Genomic DNA, 14,257 nt, shown 5'->3' with positions numbered 1-14,257 from the left:
AACAACCATCAGTAAATAGCCAGATTAATTCACACGAGTGCATAAAAAGTGAAAAAACACACTGCATCACCCAGAAAGCTTCGAGTGGTGGTTAGCAACTCAGCCAATCAGCGACATCTTTTCCCCAGAGAAGCATCCAATGAACGACCAGCAGTGAAGCGGCGCGCTGAGGAGAAAGCAGCAACGTTTGAGGAAGCGGAGTAGTAGAAAACTACAATAAAACTGTGAACCGATTATTTGTATACTATTTGTACAACTAGGGTTCTGTAATAAAACGACTGAAGTATATGGAGTATAAGTTAATTGTAAATAAATACAATCATTTGCCAGGATGTCTTTTTTCGCAAAGGTAAGTTAAAACAGTCCGCGTTGGAGTTTAAAATCCACATGATACAAAACAACTAAACAATGTTGTTGTTACTTTATGTTTGTGCAATGACTTTACCTGTATAGTTATGACGTGTTGTAAGACACATGTAAATGCATGTGTTTGTTTATCCGCAGAAAAAACTTTCGAAGAGGGCTGGATTTACAATCCCAGTTCTGAATGCGTTTATTTTAGTACATTGTTACACTGCCAAGTGTAAACGTGGCTTTTTTTTCTGCGTACAGTCACTGGTCAGTGTAGTGTTTAGTTTGTACTGACACTGTGCTGTGTGTATTAATCGTGCGCCATAATACAAACAATACTCAGGGACGGGAGGAGGGTGATATGGTCAATTTTAGTGAAACTGAGGACCACATTCACAAAGAATTTACATCTGTGTTGAATTTGCACCTTTTTTTTTTTTCTAAAATTAAGACCATCTGCAAATGATACAGAACTAGCAAGAAACAACTGGGTTACATAGGAGTTCTTAGATTATCTCCCACTTAAAGTTTAACATAAAAGAAAAAAATGTGAAAAAAATGTCAATTGCCTTTAGACTGTTTTGGTGCTTGTCCAAGCTGATGCCAGGTGAGCCAGTTTAATACAATTACGGGGAACTGTAGCCTGAATGTTAATTTCTACTTCCAAGGCAACTGTTACTTTTTATTGATGCATACTGTATTTAAAGGTTCAGTAACATTTTCTATAAATGTCCATACAGTGAGGATAACAACATTTGTTTTCTGTTATTTTCCAGCGCAAAAGGAAATCTTGGGATGCAAAGTTTGTTATTTTCCCGGAGGACACTGAAGCTGGATTCAGAAACCTGGGAAGCGAGCCGAAAAATCTCTCTTCATCCTTTTCCAAAGCCTGGAAGACGTGTGGGGAGGGTTTCCAAGACACTACACCTACCGAGGTATGTTTTTATAGCTTTCTCGATTTCCAGAGCTAAGGTGCAAGTTACAGTGATTATTCGTTTGGTGTTATTCATTATTTCGAATTATGGATTATACAGTGTTATTACTTTTCCAGTCCTTCTTCTACATACCTTTTAGCCAGGCCTGCAGAATAGTTGCACACACAATGTGCGTCTAAGGATTTGGTCGGGACCCTAAGATTTTCTTCTAGCAATAATATTTTAGAAATCGACGGGGACATTCTCCTGCCAGAAACCCCCTTGTTATCTATTGCTTGCACTGCTACTTAAACCTCTATATGTATTAAGCCTAGCCTATAACTTTTGTCGTTTGTCAATTATACATATATAATTATTTGGTTCTGAAAGGTTTGAAATTTCTGGAAGATTTTGGACATTCTGCTACCCTGCATTGTCAGATTTAAGCAATATGACCCAAAGGAGAGGGCTCGCCTCATGCGATTTACATTTATTTTTATTTTTTGGTAGGTTGTTCTGCAATAGAGATTAAACATGGTTCGAAAGATAACATTCAGGGTGCTAGCCATAAGATCCCTGTTCTTGACCAATCAGATTGAAGAAGAAAAAAAAAAACTCTGCTATTATGAGCTCTTAACATTTGGACTCTCAGGTTTTCCTGGATCTTGAACAGGATTTATTAAAGTGAAAAAAACATAATTAAAATACAATTCTACAATACTAATTGCACTTAATTGTAATGCTAAATACATGTAAATGGTAAATAAGTTTAGGTGTTTACTAAATTTAAAAAATGCAGATTTTGCATTGTATTTTACATTATACCCCACTCTACTGTATAAAGCAAAATATAAATACAAAGTTAACAGTATACTTTTTATTGTACATACAATCCATTTTAAAAATGTGTTTTTCAGAATTCTCTTTCATCTGGGAAAAAGTTAAGATCAGTGAGACAATTGGCATCATCTTTGTTTTCTGCAAAAGGTAACTACATTCTGTAACAAAGATAACCTGCTGTAAATCATATTTTACTTGTATTCTGAAGGGGCTTTCTTTGTGAAGATATATAATTTGAGGTTTTATTTCAATTGTCAATTCACAGTTCTTTTGTTTCTAGTGGCTGCTTATGCATTCTTTAAAACTTCACTAGTAATTGGCAGGCAAATGGTTGTAGTCCCAATTTGTACCAGATTTACCCGATACAAATTGGAAAGACATCCATTAGATCTAGGGATTACTAAATTGTGAACAACAAATCAATTGGTAACTCAGAAGAGCTGATACAATTGTTTGCTAGTTAGTACACCAATTTCAGGCTTAAATTAAATTTCTAGCCAATACCTCGGTTTTGATGGTAAAAATGCAAAGATCAAGATGGCAACATATATTTGGAAAGATGGTAGCGCCTTTTGTATTTCTTCACAATCTAGGCAGCTAAAAGGACTTTTTGGTGATGGGCTCAGACTTATGTCCAGTACCATACATAATAGTAAGATTAGTTTACTAGTCTACTGTTCTGAGTGGAATTATCTTTCCTATACTACTAGTGGTCTACAGTTTTGAGTGGAGCTTTCTTTCACAGACCTGTATACAAGATACTATTTGTCTGTTTTTGCAGAAAAAACTGAATTGGAGACACCACAAGAACCAGCTGACATTGTGTGGAGCTCCAGCGAGAGCGACTGGTCAGATGGGGAGACCAAGCGTGTTCCCTCCAGGCCTCAGGCAGGCAGGAGGTCTGGGATACATAAGCAAACGATCCTCAACTCCTACAGCAGATACCTGGACATGCTGAATACAGTAACAGCTGATCATGGTGGCAGTGATGGTGAGCTCATTATTGTTGTTCCACTGCCATTGTGGCACAGATAGGGACAGCACCAAGGTTCCTCATGCTGTTCCCTGCAGATGTGCATTGTGTCTTTCCAAATGGGTCTGCTCTCGTGGTCAAAGGAGTGAGAGATGGTTGTAAATCCGTTCCTGGTGCCACCCTGTGTCTCTCTGCCAGTGTACATTCATGTCAGGGACCCACTCATAGCTGTGCTTCAGATCACTTTCTTTTAAAACAAAAAGAAAGAAAACAGTCAAATAAAATGTAAAGGTAGGCATATTGTGAGTGGCAATGTCAGTTTAAAACAATATTTCTATACTCCAGTTCCTAGTCACCACTAATCGTGTTGGATTTTGCTTTCACCTACAGTAAATATTAGCTTTTAATGTGCTTCATGTCCAGTAACGACAGCGTCTGAGACTTTAGATTTATATATATATATATATATATATATATATATATATATATATATATATATACAGTACTGTGCAAAAGTTTTAGGCAGGTGTGAAAAAATGCTGTAAAGTAAGAATGCTTTCAAAAATATACATGTTAATAGATTATATTTATCAATTAACTAAATGCAAAGTGAGTGAACAGAAGAAAAATCTAAATCAAATCCATATTTGGTGTGACCACCCTTTGCCTTCAAAACAGCATCAATTCTTCTAGGTAGACTTGCACAAAGTCTTGGATTTTGTAGGCATATAGTCAGGTGTATGATTAAACAATTATACCAAACAGGTGCTAATGAGAATCAATTCAATATGTAGGTTGAAACACAATCATTAACTGAAACAGAAACAGCTGTGTAGGAGGAATAAAACTGGGTGAGGAACAGCCAAACTCAGCTAACAAGGTGAGGTTGCTGAAGACAGTTTACTGTCAAAAGTCATACACCATGGCAAGACTGAGCACAGCAACAAGACACAAGGTATTTATACTGCATCAGCAAGGTCTCTCCCAGGCAGAAATTTCAAGGCAGACAGGGGTTTCCAGATGTGCTGTCCAAGCTCTTTTGAAGAAGCACAAAGAAACAGGCAACGTTGAGGACTGTAGACGCAGTGGTCGGCCAAGGAAACTTACTGCAGCAGATGAAAGACACATCATGCTTACTTCCCTTCGCAATCGGAAGATGTCCAGCAGTGCCATCAGCTCAGTATTGGCAGAAAACAGTGGGACCCTGGTACACCCATCTACTGTCCGGAGAAGTCTGGTCAGAAGTGGCCTTCATGGAAGACTTGCGGCCAAAAAGCCATACCTCTGACGTGGAAACAAGGCCAAGCGACTCAACAATGCACGAAAACACAGGAACTGGGGTGCAGAAAAATGGCAGCAGGTGCTCTGGACTGATGAGTCAAAATTTGAAATATTTGGCTGTAGCAGAAGGCAGTTTGTTCGCCGAAGGGCTGGAGAGCGGTACACGAATGTCTGCAGGCAACAGTGAAGCATGGTGGAGGTTCCTTGCAAGTTTGGGGCTGCATTTCTGCAAATGGTGTTGGGGATTTGGTCAGAATGAATGGTCTCCTCAATGCTGAGAAGTACAGGCAGATACTTATCCATCATGCAATACCATCAGGGAGGCATCTGATTGGCCCCAAATTTATTCTGCAGCATGACAACGACCCCAAACATACAGCGAAAGTCATTAAGAACTATCTTCAGCGTAAAGAAGAACAAGGAGTCCTGGAAGTGATGGTATGGCCCCCACAGAGCCCTGATCTCAACATCATCGAGTCTGTCTGGGATTACATGAAGAGAGAGAAGCAACTGAGGCTGCCTAAATCCACAGAAGAACTGTGGTTAGTTCTCCAAGATGTTTGGGCCAACCTACCTGCCGAGTTCCTTCAAAAACTGTGTGCAAGTGTACCTAGAAGAATTGATGCTGTTTTGAAGGCAAAGGGTGGTCACACCAAATATTGATTTGATGTAGATTTTTCTTCTGTTCACTCACTTTGCATTTTGTTAATTGATAAATATAAACTATTAACATGTCTATTTTTGAAAGCATTCTTACTTTACAGCATTTTTTCACACCTGCCTAAAACTTTTGCACAGTACTGTGTGTATATATATATATATATATATATATATATTTTAATTACTCTTGGATATAGGGAAAACCTGGAAATGGAGCTGGTAAAAAATGAGAAAATAGTGTAAAACAAAAAAAGCAATTACATTAACTGTCATAACTTTCCCATTCCTGCTTCTAAAAATGTTGAGCAATGCATAATACGCTGCTTCAGACAATACACCTATACAGACACTGTAATATTGTTCTACTTGTGCAACTAAATGCATGTAACCTGTATATTTAAAAAAACATATCTTTTTATAGATGAACAACATGTTATTGATTGGGAGAATGCTAGTGACCAAGAGGAAGGAGAGAGTGTGGCAGAAATTTCCGATGCAGAATCCACCTTTGGGGACGGTACTGTCCAGAAACAGCAGGAGCAAGAACCTACTCTGGTAAACCACATATGTTCTCTTATGCCCAGCTCTGATGGCAGGTACATTTTTATGTATCTTGATGACCACATTAAATACTATAGTACTTTGTGGCTGGATTTCTTTTGCTGTCTGTCCAGTGTTAGGGTCCTGGTGATCATGTCTGCCTTGCTTTCTAAACAGAAACCTGAACCTTGTCTGACACTTTTTTTTTTTATATACAGTGTGATTGCTTGACTGCAGCACTTTCAGTAGGGAAAAAAAACCCTTAAGAAGTCAAGCGGCTGGGGGGGGGGGTTCAGTCTCTTTAGTTCAGTTCACTTGAATAGGATACCTTAGGCAGAAGACCAGGGACTGCTGGGTTTGGTGTGAGAGGTGTCTGTGTGCTGTTGAAGGGCATTCCTGAAGATGTTGGATCTTAGTGGTGCCACGATGGCTTTGTATCAACCACTGTGCCTATCGTACTTCCATACAAATATAACATGAAAAAATGGACTACTCTACTGTGGAGTTCTTTTGATGGTCAAAGTTGGGCCATAGTTCACATGGTGAGAAGAGTGTACTGTAATTGTATGGGTTGTATATAAGAAAGTATTCAAAACATCAAAATGACATGTTGCTTGGATCCATAAGATGAGTCCCTAGTTGCTATTTTGCAATTTGTAAGTGGTCAGGCTGCATCAGCTGTGTCTGGTTGATATGACATATATTGTCCCAATTGCACTTAAAAGAGGTTGTGTTTTAAGTTGGGGATTGTACAGAACAGTTGGTGCATTCTAGCACTCATCACCCAGGAATAGCAACAAAGCATGCTAGAAATGGGTAATTCAATAGCACCGGCGAAGATGTCAATACAAAAACAGGAAACTGGTGGGACAGAGCCCTGCTTACCACTAGAGGGTGCAATTGAACCTCTAACCAGTTTTTATAAGAACATTTCTAGAAATACAGTTGGCATATTATTTATATACTGTCTGTCCTTTAAACATAAGCTTACATTTTTACTAGATGTCCACATCTGATTTTAAGTAACATTGTCTATCACAGTCTGATGGTATATCTTTTTAAATGACTGATTCCAATCAACTTTTTATAGTGATCAAATGTGCAAGGGTGAAGTCCAGAGATTTATTGAGAGAATCCTGATTCTGGATATAACCGAGATACATTTAATAAACCTGTATCATATTTCCAGATAGTAATGCTTAATTACAGCTATTGAAAAGGTTGTTGTTAAAGTCTGCAGTACGGTCGACATTTTGCAGCCTGTCTGAATTATCATGCAGGCTGATTTATCTTTTTCCAGTAGAGGACACTCTTCCACAAGGTGAAACGGCTGATAGTGGTGGTATTTTGTGTGCGTGAGAAAGCTCCACACTAACAACTTGGTTATACACAATTTTTTCTTAGTCAAATAACATTTATAAAACTGAGGGTGGGTAAGTAATGACCAAGCAAAGAGCTGTGACAGAGATCTGAAAACTGAAATGTCATACTGTATGCCTAAATAGTGATGGATAATAGTGGAATGTAGTGAATTTTTTTTTTATATATCTATAAGATCAATATTTGGGTAGGGTACAACATATCTTTCCAATTAATTTTATCTTGTATTACTCATACTAACTTTAATCATAAACCCTGAAGCCTATGACCAGCCTTTGTCTCGTCTCACAGTTTGTATGAGCCAGCATACTTAATTTCTGTCAGTCAACCATCCCCATGCTGTGAAGGCTAGTTGAAGCATGTCGGTTCGAGATTGTTTGCATAGTTAACGTCAGATTTATGACTCGGAACATCGTGTTCCATGATGTCACTGCTTTAAGCACCACTTAAGATAAGTGAAGGAATGGTTAGCAGGAGTTAGAGCGCTATAATACTTGCAAGTTTTAAAGTAGTAAATGGAACTTCTTATCGCTGATAATCCTATGAGCAGCCTGTGAATAGATTTCTAGTCTAGGGATTAAATACAGTGTATACAGAGAGAGTTGCAGAGTTCTCCGTTTGCTGATGGTGTTTTATGTTACTATATGCTAATACTGTGCTAGATTCTTCATTTTGCATTGACTTGTTTTCCAGACATTACTTAACAGAAGGAGAATTATTACCTGTACCTAATTTGTGAATAAAAAAAATAGTAATTTGTGAATAAAAGGGCTCCTTTTCCCAGTCCTGTTTAAGATAAGTGTGTTCTAACAGAAAAAAAGAATGAATGTAAAAAAAATCAAAATTTTCTGAAGAAAAAACAAAACAAAACAATTAAGTGAAGCAAAAGATCGTTTTAATATTTCTTGTACATAAGACACACACGTTGCACTTTTATTTATAGACATTTTTAGAAAATATTAGTGAAGAACATTTATAGATCACTCCTTGCAACATTCTGTCAAGGAGTCGCATGAAGAAACACAGACGATGTAGAAAACACATAAAAAGCAGAGGTTTGGTAACTGGGACTGGTTTGCAGAAGTATTCACCCCCTACCAATAATGTCACATTTTGTTGAATTACAAATAATGTATGCACAGTTTTTCAAACTTTTTTTTATTCAAAACCGTCGTGGTTAAACTGAACACTGTTATATAAGGAGGAGGTTAAATGTCAGCAAAACTTGCAAAGAAAATGTACAAAATGAAATTTACTGGTTGCTTAAGTATTCAGCCCCTTAAGTCAGTGCTTGGTAGAAGCACTTTTTGCAGAAGTTACTGCTATGAGTCTTTTTGGATAGGTCTCTACTAGCTAGCACAGTAGGATGGTGAAACTTTTGCCTGTTTTTCACGTGGAAAATTTGCTCCATTTCTGATAAGTTTGTTGGGGATCGTCAATGGACTGCAGTCTTCAAGTCTCGTCATAAATTTTTTATTGGATTCAAGTCAAGACTTTGACTGGGCCACTCAAGAACATTAATTCTCTTCTTGTTCAACCACTCCAGTGTGGCTTTGGCTTTGTGCTTCAGGTCATTGTCCTGCTGAAATATGAATTTCCTCCCCAGTTTCAGACTCTTGGCTGACTCAAACAGGTTTTCCTCAAGGATTTGCCTGTACTTTGCACCATCCATTCTCCCCTCTATCTTGACAAGCTTCCCAGTCCCTGCTGAAGAGAAGCATCCCCATAACATGATGCTGCCACCACCATGCATGACAGTTGGGATGATGTTGACTGGGTGATGTGCAGTGTTGGGCTTGTGCCAGACGTAGAGTTTTAGACCGAAAAGTTCAATTTTCTCGTCTGACCACAAAACCTTTTTCCACATGTCTGCAGTATCATCTACATGTTTTTTCGCAAACTCCATACGTGCTTTAAGATGAGGCTTTTTGAGTAATGGCTTCTTTCTTGCCACCCGTCCATACAGGCCAGCTTTGTGTAGGGACCGGCTTATTGTTGATGCCTACTCCCATCTCAGACACAGAACTTTGCAGATCTCTCAAGGTCATTGTTGGCTTCAGAGCGACATCCCGAACCAGTTTCCTGGGAGGGCGACCTGATCTGGGTAGTGTCGGGTGGTATGATGCATCTTCCACTTCTTAATGATGGACTTCACTGTGCTGAGAGGGATAATCAGCGCCTTTGAAATTTTCTTGTACCCTTCTCCTGCTCTGTACACACAGGCTGAAACCATTTCACTAATTTTGTGACTTTTCAAACAAATCATTTGCACCTGAGCTGATTTTGGGCTGCAGTAGCAAAGGGGTTGAATACTTATGCAACTGAGATTAATCTGTTTTTTCTCTGTAAATCTTCTATATGCATTTTTTAACTTTATCAATGTGGAGTAGTTTGTGTAGATTCTACATGTAAACTCTAATTTGAAAGCATTGTGGAGTACGCTCAGGTGCCAACAAAATGCGAAAACTGTGCAGGGGGTGAATACTTCTGCAAACCACTGTATATATACTAGGGGTGTTGCGATATGACGATAAAATATATTTTTCAATATCGCTGTAATTATTTATTTATATTTATGATTTGTCAACCTCAAGTCATAGTTTGTAACTCTAAATTATTAATACAAATAAATTCAAATTGCAGTGATGGAATTTTTAAAGTGATCTGCCAGTACCATACTGTATACTTCGTCCTACATACTCTTTTCCGGTATAGAAACTTTTATCTACTTTTCTAATGCTGTGATTGGTCGTGTTACATGGCCCACTGTGTAAGATCAATTATGTTTGAATAACGTGTAAGTTTGCAGCGTGCACTGCACTACAAGATGACAGTTAAGAGAGAAACCAACTGTACCCCCCCAGAAAACAAATTAAATCAATAATATGGGATTATTTTGGTTTTTAAAAAAATGACGATGGTCAGATTGTCAAAGAGGGGGGTCCAATTTGTAAAGTATGCAGAGTTAGTGTTCTCTGCAAGAGCAGCAACACAACAAATATGTTCACGCATTTAAGAGATCACCACAAGTGCTTTATAAATGAGCAACATCAGTAAGGAACAAAGCATGAACAGTTTAAAGTTAAAGGAATTATTAACAGTTGAAATGACTAAAAAGCAAGTTGAACCAGGTTTTCCTCGGCACTCCCTGTTCCTTGACGTGGTCACAAGATGGGGGTCAACATACTTGATGGTTTTCAGGTTCATTGAGCAACAACAAGCAGTTTGTGCAATACTTCTGACCGCAGTTCATGGCATTTCATGCCAACAGATAGTAAAACCCAGGTTCTTGAAAATGTCCATTGCACATATTTACAGATGCACTAGCTGCAGTATCCCATGTTACAATATCTGCCTTGCAACCAGTTAAACATCACCTCCACAGTGACCTGCTGACTGAGCAGGATGGGGAGTTCTCACTAAACAAATGAAGCAAATACTTTCTGCTGATCTAAAATCAAGACATTCTGCAGCATCAACTTCCAGATTGCTTAACCTAACCAGTTATGTAGACCCCATTTTTCTGAGTCAGATGGTCCAAATAGCACTGCTGTTGAAGATGTGCATAAAGAGCTTGGTGTACCATATTTGACTATGTTGGCACCAAAACAGAACCATTTTTAAGTGAGCAAAGAAAAAAAAAAATTTAAATACAAGAAAAATACTAAAAAAGCCTGGACATTTACTTTTTGAGTTAAAAAAAACAAACAAAAACAATGCAGATGATGACTAAGTTCTTTCTGAAGCAGGAGGAAAATGTAAGGCTTATTTTATTTTACTTTGGAAATGCTCCAAATTATTTTTTATTTCATAGAGTTCTACATTTCAAATACTGAGTATTGTAGAAATATCTATTGTATTATAAGTAAGCACCATATTTTTGGAGTTAAAAAGTTTAGGCTATACTGATTTCATACCTATTATAGCTTAATAAATAGTAAACCTCATACATTTTATAAGTTTTTTTTTTTGTAGTTCTTTGTAAATGATCGTGTTTATCACAATTATTGTGATAACACACACAATAATCGTATGAGTGTTCATATCGTGACACCCCTAGTATGTAATATATATATATATATATTACACACACACATACACACCCTATTATAACACTACCCTTTTATAGTGCGGAATCGGATAACAGGTTAAGGTTGTGGCTCCCATTTCCGCCATAATGCAATTTGACTCACAAACGTTGGGTTTTATTGTTGTTTTACATTTACCGTATTTAAACCAATTTAAGTTGAAACTAGGACATATAGTACTTATAGTAAAAACAAACTGTCTGTTAATGTTACAAAACAAGACAAAACAATATAAGTGTGTATAAACGTCCTTGGATTCTGTGTTATTTATTTACACTTCACAACATTTATTATAAAAAAAATATACAATTTAAATAAGAGTGGTGTAAACTTTAGACTGGTGGAATAGCAGTTTCTATTATACTGTGTATAGTATAACGACCCAGGATTTATACTGTTACACGACTGGTCTGTGGACCCCGTGTGTGTGTGTGTGTGTGTGTGTGAGACTTAATATCGTCTTTTTTATCAAAACGGTTTACTTACTGCAGTGTACTGAGTTTCTATAGTCCTTAAAGATAGCGGCCAAGAATGACGCATGAGAGAATAAAGCCTTGCGACACTTAATATCCAGCACTACTTTTATTTATTTATTTTTAACCAGAACGTCTCAGAAAGAGGCTCATAATGCTTTTGTCAGTGACACCCCCTTAGAGATTGTAGCGTTTCAGCCATTCTAAATTGGGTAAAACTATCTCCGAGGGATTTTCCCGCACTGAAAGTTGCAGATATACAGGAGCAACTTGGAAAATGCGTAATTCCCACAGTCCCTCGCTGAAATTTAAGCCCTGATCTATCTGTCTATCTGTCTGTCTGTCTGTCTGTCTGTCTGTCTATCTATCTATCTATCTATCTATCTATCTATCTATCTATCTATCTATCTATCTATCTATCTATCTATCTATCTATCTATCTTTGAGCATCAAAAGAAATATATCACTTATATTTGGATAAAATTCACTAGGTGTAATCGAAAAATGACAAACTCTGTTTTAGAGCAGGTGCAGTGACTTTTTATCGTGTTGATTAACAATTGACATCACGAAGATGCTGCAAAGTGATCTGTTGATCTTGGGCAGGCGAGACGGGCCAGTTCTTGGCCCGTCTCGCCAGGTTTGAAATTGCTGGCTGTGAGCACCCAAGATGGCGAGCCACAGTACGCTGCCCTAGTCCAACCGCCAACATGCCGATTGTACGAAGGCGCTGCTCTCTTGACAGACGTGGCATATTGTTTTTTTTCTGTGATTTTCTTTATTGCTTTTATTAAAGCTTGCAATTCAGCAGCTGAAATCACTCCATATTCAGTGTCCAGTCAACTGTCTTGCTAATTAGGTGATTAAGTGCATATGCTTGTCATAGTCACTCAAGTGTGTCATGGTCATGGTCAAGGATGAATGATCGAGTGATTAAAAAGAAACCAAAAGCATTTCATCAATGTCCATCATTTTATATACCTTTTTTCGAAAATAAATGTGTTATAATAGTGATAAGTTTCATTAGATGCTCAGTATGTATTTCTATCTATCTATCTATCTTATCTATCTATCGATGTTATGAGCATCAACAATTTACTCAAAGCCTCCACTAATGTTTTCCACTATTATATCAACTTTGGCTGTTATTAATACAGTGGTTCTCAACACAGGGGGCGCGAAAAAACTTTTTTTTTTTACTTAATGTATACGTGACATGACGTTGTGTAGATGGCACAGGTTGATTATATGGTAGTTAAACAGCAGTGTATATACGTGCAAGAACAGTCATAGTGTTCAACCTTTTACAAGTAATCTAAGTCCCAAAAGCAATTTCCTCCATGCTCCGGCTGTCCTCAGGAACCATTTGCTGCTTTCCCTATGACTCCCTTGTTTTCAGTGTCCACTGTGCTCCATTTACTTAGGTACAATAACCAGTGATGATACAGACCACGTGCAGTTATTTTTGTTTTTTAATTTTAGTACTAAGCTGTGTATTGTGTTTTTTTTCTGGTTCCATTTGGCATTTGCTAGGTCTGTAAAGATAAAGATGAGGCCTAAAATAAAAAAAAGCTGCATTTGTCATTGTCATTACATTCAGTAAAAAAAAATGTCAGATATATACATACAAAATGAAAGTAACTCAGTTGTTCAGTAATTAAGTACAATATGGTCCAGCTGGACAGCGCATTAGTTTGTTTTTTAAACTTGCACGCTATTACAGGAGGCTAATAGTTCATAGAGTTCAAACGCTGTTTGTATTGGAACCAGCCAGTGAGTAACTCTTCTCAAGGGGAGTGCTGCATTCTCTTATTTGAGCAGTACATTTTCTTAATCAACCTCCAGTTTATTTTTACTCCAAGCTTATGAATGTTTTTAAATGGTAACTCTTGCCGAACCATTTAATCACAAAACACAAATGGAGAGACAATCAAAGACTGCATTCCTTTAGCCAAACGTCATCCAGGAAAACCAGTTGCTTCAGCTAAGACGCTGTGCTTTGAGTCTGCCAACTGCTTACTGGAAATAAAATGGGCAACATGTAGCTTGGAATTCATTGGTGTTTTTTTTGTTTCTTTAATGGAAAAATCCAAATCCCTTTAACCAATTCACTGGACTTGCATTTTTTAATTTTTTTAAATGATGCTTTACACGTGATCGTTTTAAATATGCTATGCTACGTTTATCAATTTAAAACTATGCTAAAAATAAGTTGGAGAGGGAGTATGTTGCAATTCGTGAAATGCAGTAATATTCAAGATTTTGCATCATTATTATTGCACACTGATTGAACTGTTAAGCTGTGTTTCAGCTACATGTTCTTACTGGTGATTTTATTTAGCCTTGCTTTTTTTCTTTTAGAGGTTTGAGTGTAAATTCAGTCCCTTGAATTGTGGAATTATTGCTTCTTTCCAGCCTGTCTCCCTCTTTTGCTTCTGTTCTTTATAGTGTGTCGAGCAGTGTCTCAGTGCCTGTGCTTTTTTAAAATTGTGTATACAGCCGAGGTCAGCCACAAGGAATTAACTTGCCATTATGGTGTCTTATCTGTGGTCTGCAGCCTCAAATTCTATTATTAGTTATTTATTAAAAACTGATGGTTAAGAAGTTGGAGAAACCCATGCTAATGCAGACTGGTTGCAGACATGTTCAGACGTTATTCTGGGCCAGTATAACATTTAAAGCTAATGCAGCGAACAGAGGTCTTGTATGAGATTTGCGTTGTGAGGAATTGGTTCTCTGTTCTGAATCAGTCAGCCT

At 37.6% G+C, this 14,257-nt stretch overlaps 1 protein-coding gene across 1 annotated transcript in view; it reads left to right on the top strand.

Annotated features, from left to right (window-relative positions):
* The first annotated feature begins 72 nt into the window (after positions 1 to 72).
* spidr (scaffold protein involved in DNA repair) overlaps positions 73 to 14,257 on the top strand; it is a 121,168-nt gene continuing 106,983 nt past the window's right edge. Inside the window, exons 1-5 of the mRNA XM_034921108.2 lie at positions 73 to 349; positions 1,128 to 1,286; positions 2,183 to 2,252; positions 2,887 to 3,096; positions 5,441 to 5,574. Of these exons, the coding sequence (XP_034776999.2) occupies positions 332 to 349; positions 1,128 to 1,286; positions 2,183 to 2,252; positions 2,887 to 3,096; positions 5,441 to 5,574 (591 nt within the window). The 5' untranslated portion in view covers positions 73 to 331. The remainder of the gene's footprint in view (positions 350 to 1,127; positions 1,287 to 2,182; positions 2,253 to 2,886; positions 3,097 to 5,440; positions 5,575 to 14,257) is intronic.

The sequence above is a fragment of the Acipenser ruthenus genome, chromosome 3 (genome assembly GCF_902713425.1).
Source record: "Acipenser ruthenus chromosome 3, fAciRut3.2 maternal haplotype, whole genome shotgun sequence".
Lineage (NCBI taxonomy): Eukaryota > Metazoa > Chordata > Actinopteri > Acipenseriformes > Acipenseridae > Acipenser > Acipenser ruthenus.
Note: the sequence above shows the minus strand (reverse complement) of the source record. Positions and strands in the feature narration are given on the sequence as shown.